At 37.6% G+C, this 19,187-nt stretch overlaps 1 protein-coding gene across 1 annotated transcript in view; it reads left to right on the top strand.

The window, feature by feature from the left end:
* LOC122991022 (complexin-2) overlaps positions 1-4,429 on the top strand; it is a 57,340-nt gene extending 52,911 nt beyond the window's left edge. The window contains exons 3-4 of the mRNA XM_044364615.1: positions 3,552-3,727; positions 4,211-4,429. Of these exons, the coding sequence (XP_044220550.1) occupies positions 3,552-3,727; positions 4,211-4,408 (374 nt within the window). The 3' untranslated portion in view covers positions 4,409-4,429. The remainder of the gene's footprint in view (positions 1-3,551; positions 3,728-4,210) is intronic.
* The last annotated feature ends 14,758 nt before the right edge of the window (positions 4,430-19,187 follow it).

Below are 19,187 nucleotides of genomic sequence, written 5' to 3'. Positions count from 1 at the left end.
TACCTTAATTAAAATGGTTTATCATCTGTGCCCTGTTCATTTTAGAACAACCCAAACTCCGCTTAAAGAAATAATAATTAAAAAAAAAAAAAACATAAAATAAAAATAAATAAATGTTAACCTGCTAAAGCTGGCAGAAAGATAATGATCTCATCAGCTGAGGGTGACAGGAATCTTGTCATGAATTAAAACGTTGGACATTTTTACCTGCTGGCTCCACTAGAAAAAAAGTCACAGGATCACCAAAGTCATCAGGATTTTATCATCTGGGGAACCATGAATGTTTGGACAAAATTTAATTGTAATTCACATAATAGAGATATTTCTCTCTGGACCAAAGTGTTGGACCAACAGAACAACCAACATTATTAGTTACCAGCTTGACTGTACTTGACTTGACAGTAAATACAAATTTCTAATCTATAAAATGTTGCTGAGTTTTGGACCAACACAACAACATTGCCATCCTTAGAGCCACGCTTTTAATATGGCAAAAAATGTTGCGGTTTAAATTGTCCATTTCTACCGCAGCATATAAACCAGTCGCGGGCGGCCATCTTGGTTTTGAGCTTTTACAGTCTATGGTTTTGAGAAATTTGTGTTGCACTTACAAAGGTTGGCCAATGGATGGCAGTGTATGGGATGACACACTAGAGTCCACTGTGTTGGCTGATGTGCAACTATACCATTAAAACCCCATGCATATATAAGAAAACGGCTTTTGAATAGCTGTCCACTGTAGTGACCACCATGCATGAAAGGGTTAAAATGGAATAATTTAGCATCTATCAGTAACAAGTAAGTCATTATAATACTAAATTATCTTGTTATAATGTGAAAAGGAAGATGTTAAAATGAGAAAAGTTTCTCATTATAAGAAAAAACTGAGCAAATATTTTTGTTTGTCGTGGTGGCAGCTTATTGCTGTACATTTATAACATTGATATCGTGCACAGAGGGAGGTGCAGACCGGTGTGAGCCTCCAGTCAATCAAATTTAAGTATTTTTCTGTACAGCATGCTTTATTCACTTAACATTTTTGGCTATCTTGCCTTCATCAGGGTAGATAGCTTAAGAGAGCTAGCTATAAAAAAAAATCAATTATCAATATTATTAATAAAGAAGGAACAAATCATGTGACATGTTAAGCAGATTGAAAATACAAGCCATCAGTGCAGTTTACTATAATAACTCAGTCTTTGACATGTATTCTACACAGACGTCAATCATCCGACACATTTAGTGACTTATTTAACAAGTGTGCTAATACATTCATTGCCCCACTGAAGCACTAATGACTTTACAATAGATGTAGTAGCTGAATATGAAAAATGTCAAGCAGCTAAAAAAATAACGGCATGATTTTACGTTCCAAGACATTTAATCTTCGATACACTGCAGAAAATACACAGCTTTCCATTGTTCGTACCATTGCTTTTCCTCCAATGATCTCCTCAGTAGTGAAACATATTAAGTCAGTATTCAGGTTTTGGCTAAAGAAAAGCAAACCAGCCAGGCTCTCCTCTCACCAGCACCTGAGAGGCAGATCAATACCTAGATGAAGTTTTCTCTCCGCTGGAGGATCCATAATTCATACACTCTCAGGTGGTCCTGTATTTACTATCGATCAGACGGTGGTAACAACAGCAGTATCGATAGGCCTGAGGGAGTCGCTTTCACGTCTAGATGGCAGCTTTTGTCACAGATAAAGAGGTGAGAAGGGGCAGAGAAAGTGCAGATGAAACTGAACTAGAGGTGCAATGAATTTAACCCCAAATTATCCAGTCAAGGAATCACTTACATTGGAAGCACATTTGAAGGGGATCTTTTTAATAGTCAGTATGAAGAGGAGGGATGAGTGATCAACAACTGCATCAGTTAGGAATCTTGTGTCCAATAGGGACGACCAGTCATGCCTTGTTGCCACATTAGATCCATCGGTGCCAAATTTAAATACTTTGAGAGTGGGTTGTGTTGTGAATTCAAATAAATATTGATGAGATTCCTTATGAACATGTAAAGCTTAGTCTTTTGTCTTTTCAGCAGTCCTTGCCATTTTATGATATACAGTACAACATAGAAAAAGGTATTTCTGACAATCATCTAGACTAAAAACAAGGCTTACCGTGTCTGTTGCAGGCCACATTTTGGCCTTTGTTGTGGCTCAAAAACTGAAATCCATAGAAAGGTTTGGTCTCATCTTGAATTGGAGCATCTGCTGATTAATTCTATATCTGACATGTTATGATCCACTAAAGTTAGACTTGACTGTACACACCTGGTGGAAATATGCACTCTGACTGCACTCTTTTTAGTTATATATTTTGAACTATGACCTGGCAATTGACTTCTGAAAGAAAATACAATACATCCTCTGACCAGCAGGGGGTGTTAAGCTCTTTCTTCTGTGGAAGAACAGCGCTCTCTCCCTGTTATCTGCCATAAAACAATGCAGAAGATTTCCGTCACAATCCGAACTTGCAGGTCGTAACATAAAACCCAGAGTAGCTGCTCTACTATGTAGAAATAAAAACACATTCATCTATGATTAATAATTATAATTCAGATATGATTCAAAGTGACGGTTAATACCTGAATTTGGAGGTACAGGTTGGGCTGACAGATGGCCGACTCCGGATGGAAGAATGTGTCTTCCTCTGTCTCGGTGGTACTTTGAACTTTTTCCAGCTGGCTCTTCTTCTTCCTTGTTGTTTTCCAAGACGCCATGAGGATCTTCAGGGATCCCCGTCGCCACATAATCCTCTGAACTGCCAACGCAGTGTTTTCAAAGTCGAACATGACAAACATGGGTGTCGGTGTACATGTGGTCTTTTGAATGTTTTCTTATTCATATGAATTTGGTTTTGTCTGTTCTAAAACCAAAGTTAAAAAGAAAGTTTAGAATTTAAAGTAAATTACAACATTTTTGAATTTTGCAACTTTATCCTATGATTTATGTAACATAAAATTTTAGACAAGAGGAATAACTTTTCTTGTTTGTTTTTTTTACCTTGGAGTTGCATGTTTGCAATGCCAAAGCTTGGGTTTGATTACATTACTTTTAAGTAACTGAATCTGGCTGTGGGAAATTAAGTAACTACAACTGAGCATGACACCCCCAGCTGAGGTACAGAGTTGTACAAAATCGGGGTAACACATAATAAGTTGTGATACACATTAACAATCATCAGGGGATGCTGTAAAATGGTATCACAGAAAGCAACAGTTCCAAAGTTAAAAAGTCTGAAGTAAACAAAAGAAATCACCTCTGGTCCAGTATTGCGGTATTGCAGGAGAACAAATCAAAATATTTGTTCCAGTGGACCAACAGTGTTACGCAAGATTGCAGCATATTGCCATATCAGTTATTTGTTCTATACATACCTACCATTTTTAGATGTTTGCACCTTTTGATGTTACAGTTGTACCTCTCTAAAGAACATTTTCAAGACAAAGAGTATTTAGTATTTCTCCCAGCATTTATCTTCAGGGTCGAAAAGGTAGTAAAACAGCCCCGACCAACCTCCAGTATCTTTAATTTTTCTGTCCAGGGGCCACCAAAGACATGGGTAAGATGCTGGGTGGAGAGGAGGAGAAGGACCCAGATGCAGCCAAGAAGGAGGAGGAGCGGCAGGAGGCGCTGAGGCAGCAGGAGGAGGAGAGGAAGGCCAAACACGCCCGCATGGAGGCCGAGAGGGAAAAAGTACGGCAGACCATCAGGGACAAGGTATGGACACACAGCCTTGGTTTGATTGGAGCATCCTGACAGAAATGCATAAGTAATACAAGACGATCCTCCAACAATAGCTAATCTCAGGGCCTCAGTGTACACTACCTGCTCAGCACCAAACAGCAAACAGACACAGTTAGCTGTAGACGAGCTGGTGAACCTAGTGGAGCATTTAGCGGCTAAAGAGCCAGATATTTCCCTCAGGAGTTGGTAGAAAGCAAAAACAGAGCTAAAAGAGAGTGAATATTGGACTTACATTCACCAGGTGGACAGAAACATGACTCCAAATGAATGATAATGTTTCTTCATAACTGCTGGATGTTGAAATAAGCAGCTGTTTGCTAACAAGTTCAACATATCAAATTGTGTTCACTACTACACTACTCACTACACATCAGTTAATGCAACTTCTCTGCCTCACTTCTCATTCAACCTACACTTCTTTCTCTGCACTTCACCACCTGTTCTCTGTCTGTTCAGTATGGACTGAAGAAGAAGGAGGAGAAGGAGGCGGAGGAGAAAGCGGCCATGGAGCAGGCCTGCGAAGGGTCACTGACACGTCCGAAAAAGGCGATCCCGCGGGGTTGCGGAGATGACGACGAAGAAGACGAGGAGAGCATCCTCGACACCGTCCTCAAGTTTCTGCCCGGACCTCTACAGGATATGTTGAAGAAGTAAAAACAAAAAAAACCCCAAAACAAATCAAACGAACCCTAAATTCAGGGTCCAGTCTGGTCTGGGCTAGGCTGGGGGGGCAAAGGGAGGAGGGGATCTTTGTGGAAAGGGTTGGGCGAACTTTGAGTTTTGCAGGTTACTGGAGAAGAAAGACTGGTGGGGGAACTGGTTGGGGTATTTGTAAGCAGGTAGGGTTTGAGTGTAGATTTGGGGAATGTAAAGATCATTGGGGGCAAAAACAGATTCGGGAGGGGGGGTTCTTGCCAAACTGTTAGAGGCTACACACTGCCTTTCTAGAAACTGTTTACTTTGTTCTTTTCTACTCCTCGACAATTGCGTCAATCTTCCCCCTTTTATTTGCCACAATTGCCGTTCAACCTTTCAACTGCCACTTAGCGCATTTCTTACAGTTAGTATTTTTTGTGTCCTTTTTCTTGTTTTTACACACATCAAGATCAGACGTTTTGATTGGTTGGCCATCACCTGTTGCCAGGCAATGGTGACCAATGGAGAACAGTATTCCCTTTTAAAGAAGGGCAGTGGACTCTTCAGAACGTGTTTTTTTTTTTTTTTTTCAAATGGCACTGCCACTATGTTTTACAGTAGATGGAGCATGTTTCGTTTTATTTCAGTGGGTGTTTTCTACTTTTATGAGCCTGATGTAGGTCTTTATATTAAAAAAAAAACAAAAAACAAATCAGCATTTCAGTTTTTAGGACGTGCCTTCATATCATCTCCTCTAGCAGAGGAATTGTAAATGAGGGTTTCATTTTGAGTGAAACAGGTGTACAGTTGTTGGTAACACGTAGGCACACGTTCAAGGATACAATATAGGACACTTTTGGAATAATGTATTTGATAAAAGGTTTGCTAGTTGGCATTTTCAGGGGGTTTCCAGAAACTGTTGTTCAAATCAACTATTTCTGGAAATCCTTGACAAAGTTTTGAAGGCCTAACAGTCCAGCCAACATCTTAAAAACATAATTCACTGTTACTTACAAAGCTTAAGCTTCTGAAGAGCTGTTTGCTAAAAAAAAAAAAAAGATGTTTTTCCTCCTACTTCCACCTCTAGTCTTTCAATAGCTAGACTCTCTAACTGCCATTATGCTTGAAAAGTACAACTTAAGATCTTCATATGTTCAATCAAAAAGGGATTTTAGACTATATTTTACTTCGCTTCGCTCCAGGTATCATTCATGCAAGCAAACATGACTTTTTTTACCTTTGTAGAATCTCATTTTCAAAATAAAATTTTACAATTTTGTTAACAACTACAGATTAACATATAGCTCAGTGTAAAGGTCAAGCCAAGTCGTCATGATTTTAGGTAGACAATCAAAACATCGACCACTGGGAAACAGTGGGGGTAGCCGGTACTCTACATGTTGTCATTTCCTGTCACGCCATCCATGACTGGTTCAAAGTGGGTTCCTACATTAAGCACTTGATTACCTGATTGCTATTAAGTGGCTCTTCGTTTAAAGCATTTATTTAGAGTTTCTCTTCTTTTTCATCACTTCTTCACACATGAATGCAAATGCAAGGCAATGTCTGTTTTTTTTTTTTTTACTTACTTTAAATTTTACTATTTGTGAATGTGCTGCAAATTTATTTTCATGCAACTGCAAAATTGTGATGTAATTCACACAGACCCTGTTCACACCTGACGTTAACATGCGTCTTTGGTGACCTGATCACAAGTGGACAGCTCTAAGTACGTCAGTTTACATCTGGCGTTAGAATGCATTTCCACGTGTCTCTTGAGTGGGATTAGTTCTCACTTTCCCACTCTATATGTAAATAAACATGTAGATCATTTTCATTTGCAAAGACCAAATGCCTTATTGAGGCAGCAATGCACTTCCCATGTGCAATATTTAAAAATATTGCCAGAGAAACCATTTTGCCTCTTGTGGCTTCTTCTTCTTCATTTCGCACTTTAATGTGATGCAATTGGTGCGTAAATGAGTACATACTTCCACTTTTGCAGAGGATGTCAGTTGAATAGGCGGTCCTTCAGTGTGGCCCTGGACACATTGCGTGCACTTCCATATGTGGTCTGAGCAACTGGATCTCAATGCATCCTCAATATGTCTCGGGTGCATTCACACCTGTACTTAGAGCCGTCCACTAGTGATCAAATCACCCTTTTTACGCATTTTAATTCCAAGTGTGAACAGGGCCATATTTACATTCCAACTGTTTTAACCTTCCCCCTTATCTTTTAATGCATGTTTACCTTGACTGAAGTTTGAATTCATCAACATCGAGACCAAAGAAATACTGGTGAGACCTTACTATTTCTTTCGTCACCGCCAAAAACAAAGACGTGCATGCCGGACTTATCATATGTGCAAGGCTTGCAGGAGAAACACAGCAGCCTGTTCAGCGTGTGCATGCATTCCAAAGACCACCACTAATCTAAAATTATACTCTCTTACTTCCTCAAAAGTATTCCATGGCTAAATTAAACTAGATAATTAAACTGTAGACTGAGCCTGGGAAAACCAGTTGGTGAGTTGTCGTATCTCACTGCCTGAAGAGCTCGCTTAGAGCGGAATATATTCTGCATCCTGCATCTCTTAATCCAACAAAATATCATAGTGATTTGTCATATAGCATTTAAGTAGATGTACTTTAAATGGAAACAATCTCTATTAAATGAAACTACCTTAATATATGGACATTTAACAGTAAAACAAAGCATGTTAGTTATTCCTAAATGATCCGGTGGCTTTTCAGTGGTTAGTTATGCGATGATGTATGATTAATACATTGTTCCATGAGTTTGTAAATTAGAATAACTTTAAGGATTAATAAGACTAATGATGAAGTTGTCACAAGCACTATAAAAACATGTTTCTTTTTTTTTCTTTCATTTTCTAGCTCAGATAGGACTTTTCACTAGACAAAGCCATATTGTTTAGATTGCAATAATTACTTAAAATTCTAAAAAAGAATATTTCAACATTGAAAGTTAACTGTCTCATGTTTGTTTTCTGTAAAAAAAAAAAGAATAAAAAAAGATATTTGCATATCTGTTTGTAAATCCTCAACATTCTTGTATCTTTAAACATGTATACTAATGTATACGCAAAAAGAAAATGTATGTAGAAAAAAGAAGCCATTGTTATAACTGTCTCAATGTACTACATGTGTACTGTATGTGAGTGTGTTTATATGTGTGTGTCTTTCTACGTGTCTGTGATGTGAGACCATGTCGTTGATCCATATAGTCCCGGTTTATACTACGTAAATGTGTCTTTGAACTATTTTGTGCACAGGTAAACTAGGGCGGCTCCCTAGTTGTGCCATGTCTAAACAAAAAAAAAAAAAAAAAGAATACTTAACACATTCCTTTCAAATGTTGAGCATGCAAATGTTTGTTAAAGAAGAGAATACACCAAAATGTCAAAAGACAAAAATAGATAATTTTCCTGTTTTTTCCTGAGTCTCCAGGCAACAGAATCTGTGCATTGGATCCAGAAAGATCAGCTGTGTGATGGGCTTGTTGGGTGTTGGATGTTCTTTGTTGTCTTAGTGAGTTGACTAAATGGAGCTTTGATGAAGCTTAAGGCCGTGATCAGACAGGATCTTTGTTCTTCTGCTCAAATACAAAGTTTACGCCTGGCATAAGAATGCACAGTAGATATAACTATACCAAAATATGTCAGATTGCAGATTACAGAAAATGTACTAAAAGTAAAAGAAATCAAGTCTTTAGAAAAGGACTTTGCGCTCTTAGGTTTTCAAATTTAAAATTGTAAAATTGTAAGTGGTGCTCCAAAGTCAGAATTTGACTGATGACGCACTAAACATTTAAAGTACTTTGATTTCTTGCCAAATTAGTATATTATGCAAAAAATAAATATACTTTACAGTATTAGCATATAAAGTGGAATTGGGACACAGCTTTTGACACAACTTGCAAGCTAATTAATTTGTATTCCAGATGCAGCATTTTTAGCTTCACTATTATAAGGTCAGGATGTCAGTTGATTGACAGGATATGCTGCTGTCCTATTTTGGTGTCGACTTTATTTGTGCTGTCTGTATGACGCATCCAGAGTGCGCTACGATGCGTTTGCAATGTGGCCGTTTTGCACTTACTGTACTGAAAATGTTCAGTCAGACAGATGACTAAAAAATGCACCTGTTGGTTCAAACTAATTTGCTGGATCAGTTTTCCAAGCAACCAATCACACGAACTTGTGTCAGCGGAGCTAAAAATCATCCTGTGTGATCACAGCCTGAAGACATCAACTCTGAGATGAATTTAGTTTATAATTTAGTGGATTGACAACTGGCTTGAAGGTTTTCAAAAAGAAACTAGGGGACGTGCAATTAAAAAAGACGAAGATACTGTAACTAAAATATGAACTTTTTTGATAATCTAAGTGTAGTACTAGAATATTTTTGTTACTTTGATTTCAATGTAAAAGACATCATGCAAATCTCCATGTCTCTATACATGAGACTAACCTGCAGAGAGATTTATTTTAATGCAGTCGCATTGCTCATCATTGTAAACGAACCACCCATTTTCGAATAATGCATTAGGATTAGCCACATAAAATGGTTTCAGTGCAGAAATTGAGATGGTTTTTAGTGCAGTATGCTTTGTTCGAGTTGTCTGAGGAGATTCACCTTGATTTATTTGATTTAGTACATCAACACAGGGATTCCTGCATTTCCTCCTGCACCTGAAGATCAGGCCAGTTTCACCTACAGTGCACAGATTAAGCTTATTCTAGCCTTGCTTTCATTTCTCCCTGCTGGAAATGAAAACTATTCTAAATTCATTCCCTTCATGGAAACTACAGCCATACATCCTCTGTATGTAAAATAGTCTCTCAGCGGGACTCGTCTCAAGGCGTCACAGCTTGTGAACTGCCTTTGAAAAGGGCTATTACCTTGTCATCTGTATGTAAGGTTAGTGGTTACTCATCTGTCACATCTGTGCTTGTCCTGGCGTGACGTGTTGTTGTTTTAATTCATTCTGGTTGCATGAGATACTTCAGTGTGGAAAAAACTGTGTTTGTGGAGTGAAATGTTGATCTAAGAGGCCCCTGTGGCTTCTCGGTTTAGATCAATCTTTGGTTTCATAGATAATAGTGTAAAAGTGAGGAGTTGTTTCTTTAAATCCGAGTAGGAGTTGTTAACAATAAGGATTATCTTACATGGAATATATAAAGTGTATATTTTTAACAGTTGAACAGACTTAGATGTGCGTGAATGAGTGAGATGAAAACCGCAAGTGTAGATTTTGAGATGAAAGGCCTCAAAGACATTTAAACAGCTACATCAAATCCTGGCTGGTGTTTCTCTGAAACGTCTTAGCTCAAAGGCTACTTCCATTGTCGGTCAATGGGATGGTTTTAGTTGGGACTCAAGCTGCATGACACTGCAGCTGAAAAACTGGATTATCAAAGCATCTTCTGTTGTCAGGAGCCCAGAAACATTCAGATAACTGAGAAACAGGCTTGGCTTTGAACTGCCATTCAAAACCACAATACAATCCCTCCAAAAAAAAGAAAAAAGAAAAAAAGCTTCTCTATTAGGTTTAGTGATATTTCTCATGACTATTATGATATATACACAAAAAAAGAATTCATACTGGCAGTGTGCAAAAGACTTGCCATGAACGTTTACTTCTTAAATATAACTGAATGAAATGCAAGGAGCAGTTAAGACGGAGGACATTTTAAGATGAAAAACTTTCCTTTAAACTTTATCGTTCCTCCACCTAAAAAAAAAAACCAAGGCTGGATTTGATTTGCCTGAACGCTGTGATGATGTCATAACATTTGTCTTTTTTGTAACATTTTCATGTAAATGTACCGTTATTGTGACTGCCCTGCTGATTCCTGCCACTAGATGTACAAGTTGAAGTTAACCTGTTGCGCTCGGTGAAAACATTTTTTTTATCGAGATGGCATGTTACGTAGCTTGTTGTATCACAAAGTTTACTTTCCCTCCAGTGGATGTCGAGATTTTGGGGAGCTCTTGTTAGCTTTTAGCACAACTGTTACTGTGAAGAGACACTGTTTGAATACATTCCAGTCTTTTTGGCATTTGCACTAGAATATGTCAAAATGTTACATTGACAACCGTTGTGGCATCAAAAGAGTCACCACCATCAACTACCTTAATTTTTTTACCGTCCGCCAGCCTTTTAAGCGATGAAGTTGAAAGGGATTAGAGGTAATACATTCAGCCACACCTTTAGACCCAGGGTTCAACACCTGGCAACAGTCCCTTTAGTTTGGCCAATCGTGCCAACCAAAAAAAAAAAAAAAAAAAATTGGCGATGTTTACTGGTTTGAGAGGATGTGACCTTGTCCTGTACAGTACGTTAGCTGTCTTTAATGTCAGGCAAAGCAGCTGTAGACTCCACATGGAGACACATGGTGGTCTGTCCCCTTCCTGGGATTTGGCAATGACATGGACCATGGTACACAGTGGGAACTGGCAACAACAAAATTGGGAGGAAAATGGGGAAATAACGAATAAAAGAAGTGTTTAAAAATGGTATAAATGAGTGAAAAAGGACTGGATTTTTTTTCAAGTTCCTATAATTGAATCAAGAGGGTCTTTCTTTTCAATTCAGGGTAAAAATAATTTCAGGGTGCAGAGGTTAAGAATGTAAAATACAAGTTCTTATTCTATTTTTTCCTTAATTGCATGTCATATACTCTATGTGGAGCCCAATCACTGTAAAACTGTCTCATCAATGGAATTGAATCATTCTTTTTGGAAATTAAATACATAACACTAATAAAAAAAATGTTTATAAAAAGCTTCCTGTCTTTTTGTTCTGCTTCCTTGTAGGCTACTTCAAAGGTAGCCTGTATAGCCTACATTTTTTTTAATGAGCACTATTGGCTTAATTACCAGAAATTGCTAGTATTTGTTCATTGTTTGTTATTAAATTAGTTTAAAGTTTTTAAGTCGAGTGTAGTTTGCTTATCACTTCTGAGACCAAAAGCACAAAAGCAAAAGTGCAAGGAATGGATTAAATAGTGTGTTCTGCCCTAAAATTAACATAATCATAGCTGTATAATTAGCTTACAGTAGTGATTTACTTCAAGGCTATAGGGTAGCACAATGTTAGCTAATTACCTTTTTATGGGGTAACGTAATGTGAGGTTGCATCCCAGATGCTAATTATGGCAGAGTAGGTTTCGTCCTGCTCTTTATTGTGTTTGGGGAAGTTTACCTTAGATCTGTGTGTAAAAATCATCATTTAGCATCATTAAAAGGAAAAAATATATATAGAGAAAGACTGATATACACATTTTTCCTTATAAAACAATTCCTACTTAAGCTTACATGCAATAAAATAACAATGCTGTTCATTTATTTTCATGTCTTATAAGCCTAGTGCCTAGCATCATAAGCTTTAACATAGGCTAAGTCTTTTTAACTTTGCTCAGTTAGCATGAGATGTAGTCTATGTAGCCATCAAATCCATACTGACACTTCTGAAGGTTTCTCATTTTTAAATGAGCTGGACTAAAAGTCAGCCTGGGACTTCAGTTTTCAAACAATAATGTTAATTGGCTTGCTACACTGACTTTTCCAGGAAAAAATTATAAGCCTGCTTTTGTCTAAAACTAATGAGATGTTCTAAAACAACTTTAGAACATCTTGACTTTTGAGTGGTGATTCAGCCGCCTTCATCCTTGTTAAGTACAATTGTATTTGTTTCATACAAAATCATACAAAACAAAAATGAACAAAAAAAGATGAGAAAAGTGGTGGTCAACATAAAGCAAAAATATAGAAAAAAGTAAAAAAGTAAAGAATTCAAAGCTTGACATGTGTAGCAACAGTAGCTAAGTAGCTCAGTCCAACTCACCAAACACACAACAAGAGATTCAAAGCAAAATGGCCGACATTCACCTGTGAGAAGAGGATCAGTGTTCTTAACTCTGGCAGCACAACAAAACCGAGTTTGCTTGTAGTAGATTTAACATCGTTTGGAGCCGAATCACCGCCACATAATGCACAGACACCAACCATCAATCAGCCAGACGACAGTGCTGTTCATCCCAGCAGCTGAATAATAATAAACACTGACTGGCTATGTGAGGTAAGAATCCAATAAACTAAAGTGCTAAAGTCACTGTATGATCTCTTTTGCTCTGACATGTCTTTCTTGATAGGGTTAACCGAGGTGTTTATTTGTATAGCATCTTCAAAAAACAATGTTAAAATGTTTACACATAAACAATAAAAAAAATCTCATTTCTCACAAGAAATATCCCAGTCCAATTATCATTTTTATATTATGGGATGTCGATCTCAGTCAGTGTGCTGTCAGAATAATTGCTGTCCTTTAGTTTTCTTTATTTAAGTCTCTTACACTGAATATATTTGTATTTAAATGTACAGCTGAGTGATGTCATCCATGCAGCTCTACGAGAGCATAGTTTGTTGAAGTATTAACTACATTAGGACAATACAATTGTATTAATTATCATGAGTTATCAACATTATCACCCTTTGAGTTGATGTAGTGAACTTTTTAGGAAGCAGTTGCCAAAGCAGATACGGAGCAACATTGGCATTCATTTGAAGTCTTGTTTCTGTTCACCTGACAAATAGAAGTCCAGGTGACAGAAGCTATAAAGCTCGTAGAGCTGAGGGGAAATGCAGTCAGGTCACAATTCTCTAAGGGTTCATCACCTTTCACATTTGATCTATTGTTAATATGAAATATTGGTTATTGTAATATCCACATGTAGAAGATGTTGGTTGTGAACATTTTGCAAGTATGATAAATGATGGTGGGTTAAAAAAAGTTAACTTTCTCTGAAAACATTGCTCATGCAATTTGGATGATTTTGATGCGGAGAGAAGTTTAAAACTAAAGGTTTTCCCTCTCACTAGCATAAAGTGTAGTAGCCAGAGGATGTTGTTGGATCTGATTGAATTGCTTTGTTTGTAGGGATGTCAAATACATGGTTCTTAATGTAATCTACTCATATAAGTGTTAGAGGTAGTACAGCCACCTTCAATTCTTTTTTTGTCATTTTTTTCCACAGTGTACTGACACTGAATCCTTTAGGGTCAATACAGGAATATCTGAATGGTGCAATATAAAAAGATCAGTGACTCCCTGCTTCACACTCACTACACTCGCGTACATTCACACCATTTGTCCAGTACAAACACACCTGCTGTTGTTGCTGTAGTCGTACACAGCCTCAAACCTCACTGCTTCTCAACACTGCCGCCGCCGCTGCCGCCATCGTCAGTGTTGTGTAACTGATGAATTACCAGCGGTGATTTGCTCTTTTACAGTCTTGTTAATCCTGAATGAAAGACTGACTGACAGATTAGTGTGTGTGGGCTGCTTGTAATTTCCAGAGACCAGTAGACTTTTCTCGTTAAGGGGTTTGAATGACAGACGGCTGAGAAGTGGTTTAGTGTATTTCTGTCTCCTGAGGAAAACTCAACACAAGGCATTTACATGTGGAGGGAGAGAGAGAGAGAGAGAGAGAGAGAGAGATTAGCTGTTTATTACAGCGAATGCTCACATTTAACAGGGACACTGTAAATGCCAAGACAAAAGGTTGTGTAACAGTGTTTGTGGTTGTAAGCATATGCATTGTGTGTCTTGGAATATGTATAATTATATTTCCTCTGTGTTTCTGCTAAAAGCAACAAAACTAAAACTGTGTTGATGGATTTTTTTTTCTGTAAAATATGAAATGTAAGGTAAGCTGAATGGAAAGCTGCTTAGATGATACAAGCCTGAATACAGAATAAAATTGTTTGAGATAACAATTGAATGATTTTTATCATTTTTTGGTCTTGTATCCTGTTGATGTAATGAAAAACTGTTGTGAAAACTCAATGACACCTTGGTTTTTGTGAAATCTCACTGCAGTATAATGGACTCACAGCATGTAAGCACAGATACATTGGTGTCATTTGTGCATCCAAACATGAAATATGAAACCAGAGACTGTCATTTTGATTAGTTTTTCTCCATTTCTCACCAAGTGGTAAATCTGACCCAGTGGAGGTGCTAAACTAAAGGTCAAGGTTCACCAAAGTCATTTGGGATCATCTTCTCTTTCCTCAGAACGAAACTCATGTGCAGAACCAAACCAATGATGAATTGATTTTCTTACAGGTATTGTTTGTGTGTCCAAAGCTTGATATATCTTATTCCCCTGTGCCGTAGACCTCCATTGTTGTCCAAAAAAAAGCCACACAGCTGCACTGGGTGTCATGTTCCTTCACCTCAAAGAGAAACAGCTCCAAAGACTAATAACAGTGATCATGTTTTCAGTCTCCTGAGAGTAGTTCTTTGTAAGGCAGATGTCACTGAACATTTTCCAATTTACAGAGCTTGCCACTAGCTTGTTGTGCTTTTTACTTCCTACTACACTGTACATTGTAAATTTCTCCAAAACTTCAATACAAAGTCATGAGGTTGTGATATGTAGCACAATAAGCCATCAAAGCTGTAAACTGGAAAATGCCTTACACAGAACTACTCTCTGGAGACTGAAAACATGATCGCTGTTATTAATCTTTGGAGCCGTTTCTAAACAAACTAACAAACTCTTCACAATGAAGGAACATGTCACCCAGCGCAGCGGTGTGGCTCACTGATGTGTTTTTAATAGTTTTTGAACAACAATGGAAGTCTACCGCACAGAAGAATAAGATATATCAGACTTTAGATACACACACAATACCTGTCAATAGATCAGTTCATTGTCGGTTCAGCTCTGCACGTGAGATTTCTTGACTATAAGAAAAATATAGAAAATCATTAGCTATATCCTTCAAGTTAGTGCTAGACAGATGGATCACCATCCGCAAGCAAAGAATAGGAAGGCAGTATCTTTTAAACAATTAAACTTAAGGTAAGTTGAGAAAATGCTGAATGATGGATGAAAATGTATTTGTAATGTGTACCAAGGCAGACTTTGCTGCATCCATACACACATTTAAACTGAAGCCATTAGTCATTATCTGGACTGTGTGTGTGTGTGTGTGTGTGTGTATGTGTGTTAGATTCTGTATTTTGCGTGCAGGGGTGGGAACCTCAGCTGCACTGGGACACAGCCAGGAGGGAAAATCACAGACATTTTAAACCCGAAAATGAAGGCAGGAAGGAGGAAAAGGAGGAAACAAACAGGAGTGGATAGAGGGGGTCCGGAGGAGGCTGAGAGAGGAGAATGACTGATGAAGGAGGAAGGAAGGCAAAGTGATGTATTTAAGCGGACACAAAAAAACTATAGATGTGAGTGGCAGGGCAGATTATAGGAGTGAAATGGACAGATGGAGAAAAGGAAGAAGGGACAGAGGTGAAGAGGAGAAAGAAGCTGCGTATTAGCCACCTGAACAGACCAATTGTTCACTTCTCCTCAAGACATAATGCAGATACACCAGAAAACACATCAGTTCTACATTGTATTATCTAGAGACTAGTATTCTAAAACGTCTTTAAACAAAGTGATTTGTATTCAAAGTAGGTTTTTTAATTAATCGTACTTAAAATTCCTTATTCCTTAATTTTCATGTGTAGCCTGTAACAGTATTTTTCTACAACAGGCCTTTTTAACAGACCACACTTTGTCACAGCAGAAAAAACAAGTGTAAAAAATAAAATGATTGCTGGTGTCAGTGTCCTGGTATTATATTATATATGTATAGCATATTGTACACGTTGCTTCACTGTCACACTGTCATGACTTACTGGAACACTTGAATACAACAGAGCCACAGTTCACATTATTAGTAACACATGGGCTGCATCCAAAACCACACCCTATTTATTATATAGTTCACTATATTCATCCATGTGAGTGTCCAAATTTGAGTATAAATGTATGCTCTATATTGTGCCCTCAAAAATTCCCACAATAGACCAAAAAAAGTACAGTTCTGCAAAGTAGTACAGTTCTTTCTGCTAACAATGCAATATATCACATTTTGTAGATTAAAAAAAACTACAGTTGACACAAAATGATGATGATTAATAATCTTGATTTACTTCTCATCATTAACTAAACTAACAAGTGTCTGTTAAATAGGGAGTCGTGAACGAATTTGGAAATAGCTTAAGTGTCTGCTGTGAAAAAGGCCTATTATAGTCAGTGTAGTTTCATTTAGCAATGTTTATGTATCCACTTACACCTGTGCCACCTGTATATGCACAGTACAGAGCTGTTACGGCTTGGTCACCCTTCACGCAGTCTTTGGACCAGGCCTGGGACAGCTGCACAGGTTTATTTTCCTCATGCATGGTCTCAATACTAAAATGACCAACTTAGAGTATGTTTGCCACAACTGGGACAAGTGTTTAGTGTCCAGTGTTTGTGAAGTGTTTGTCGGCATCAGGATCAAGCCCATTCTGACCTCAGAGTCAGGCCAGGGACCAATGTGCAGTTTTGTTGTTGGTGAACCACCAATAGACCACGAGAAAAAATGATGCATCCTTTGTGTTATAGCTAACATTTAGAAAACAATTCAAAAAACTAGCATGAACAGCAAAATTCAGACACATTAGACGTACATTTTCAGATGCGTCTGTAGTAGTAGTGAGGACATGGTGTGACTGTATTGGTTTTGGCTTCTCTGTTGGCTCTTGGAAAATTAAAAGTGAAGACATTAACATATCAAAGGTCAGACACAGGAGCAGCCAATCCCCCAGGTGCTGTGAAAATGTACCGCTTTTGGTTGATCTATGGCCTGACTCAACCTAAAACTGAATCCCAGCTGCTGATCTGTTGGCTTCCAGATCAGAAAACCTGTCAACATGAGAGCCTCATTTACATCTAAAGTGCTCTCTCTCCTCTGTTGTTTAGCCCACACTCATCAAGAGTGACCTGTAGTGACTCCAACAATAGAATATGGATTTATATAATATATAGAAAAAAAGACAGTCACCTTATAGTCTACAGTGAATACACATTTGGTGATTTTTGACATCCAACTCGGTCACTTTTAAGGCTGCAGTGTCTACTGTTGTTGAGCTCATATTTACAAAGTTTCAATTAGTCTATGTTAGTGAAGGTTATGAGGAGGACATATAAATAAAATGTCTGACATTATGTGTAATTTTATGTTGCAATGTCAATATACAAATTATATGGAGATACATTTTCTAGAATATCATTTTACAACTCTATTTTTATGATGTTTGCATGGAGTACTTTGGTTTGTTAGGTGATTAGTTTGCTGAATTAACAAAAAAAAAAAAAAAAAAAAAAAGAAACTCCTGTCTAGTTATCTGCTTATTGATGCACAACATGAGGGAAGAGACACCTCTGTCTGTAAATTATGCAAAATCTCTATCAAATTTATAGAGCGCCCTCTGGTGGCTGTTTGAAATATTGCATATTTAACTGTGCTTGTGTTAAACTGGCGTTGGCAGTTATTTTACATCACCTGTAACAAGTAATGTGGTCATTACTAAAGTGAGTTTATTTCATTTATTGATTTAATTACCCATGTCATAGACCTTTATTTTAATATAACTTTATAGTGTATGTATTTTTATTTCTATTCAGATACTGCACACTCACACACATACATAAACTTGAATATACCAGCGTATTGGAGTACTCATGGCCTCGACCGTCTGTGCGGTGATTAAAGAGACTGAACTTAATCTTGAGAGTATCCAACTATTCCTTCTGACCGGGGAGGACTCAGTTGATGTATCCTTAGCTGGCGTCAGGCACATAAAACACTCAATAGTCTTACTCATAATATCATCCTGTTACCTGACGCTACTAAGGGACTATTTGTTACCACACTTTCTCTTTGCTAATTCTTGTTCGACAAACTGTACATCATATATCCTCATGATTTTTGATGATGTAGAAAATTTCAGCATTTATGAGTGGTGGACTAGCAGTTCAGCCAGTGACTATCTGGCCCCCTTTATTCATCTATATGTTGTCTAATGTTGTCTTGAAACCTCATTTATAACTTACACTTTTAACAAATACCAAAGTCCTCTGACACAGATGGATATACCAACACTTACACAAATGCTTTGTCCCGAAATCATAGATGGAAAGTCACAGTTAGACCTTCAACAATACTGAAAGATAGATTTTCTTCACACACACAAAAAACCTAAAACAAAACCTTACATATACATTGGTAATAAGAAAATGTTAATTCTTTTGTACACTGAGTGGTTATCTTACTGTAAATGGGAATGGAGGCTGTTTTGTTGTTTGTTTATAGCATCATAGGTCAGGATTACACATCACACCAGATGTTGTGCTGCTGTGCTGCTGCATTGCCTCTTCCTGGTTAGCTTTGGTTGGATTTAGTGGGAAATGTAAACCCCTGACTGGTATAAAAACTAAACTTCCCTATGGACAGCTGCGGTAGATATTCTACATGAAATGCCAGAAAAATGGTTATTTAAAATGATCATTAATACCTCCAAACTTTATTAAACTGTAAAAATGAACAAGTGTAATTAGAAATTAAAGTTAATATTTAAAAAGTGCAATAAAAAAAGGCTAATTAATGATATTATTCTCTTTTAGGCTGGTTTTCTTTGATACTGTACTCCAGTGGACATCCAGCAGGTAGTGAACAGCTGCTGCATGACTTGTTGTGACACGCTGCCATCTAGTGGACATTGTACAATATCAGCCAGTTTTAGGTAAATGTACAAAACAAACAGAGCATATAGTTTACTGTAGTTATGACAGTGACCTCAGCTTCACACTCTTATCAGCAGTCTGCAGGCAGACGACCGCTGTCAGGCTTAATTTCTACCGATGCC

The sequence above is a fragment of the Thunnus albacares genome, chromosome 10 (assembly GCF_914725855.1).
Source record: "Thunnus albacares chromosome 10, fThuAlb1.1, whole genome shotgun sequence".
Taxonomy (NCBI): domain Eukaryota; kingdom Metazoa; phylum Chordata; class Actinopteri; order Scombriformes; family Scombridae; genus Thunnus; species Thunnus albacares.
Note: the sequence above shows the minus strand (reverse complement) of the source record. Positions and strands in the feature narration are given on the sequence as shown.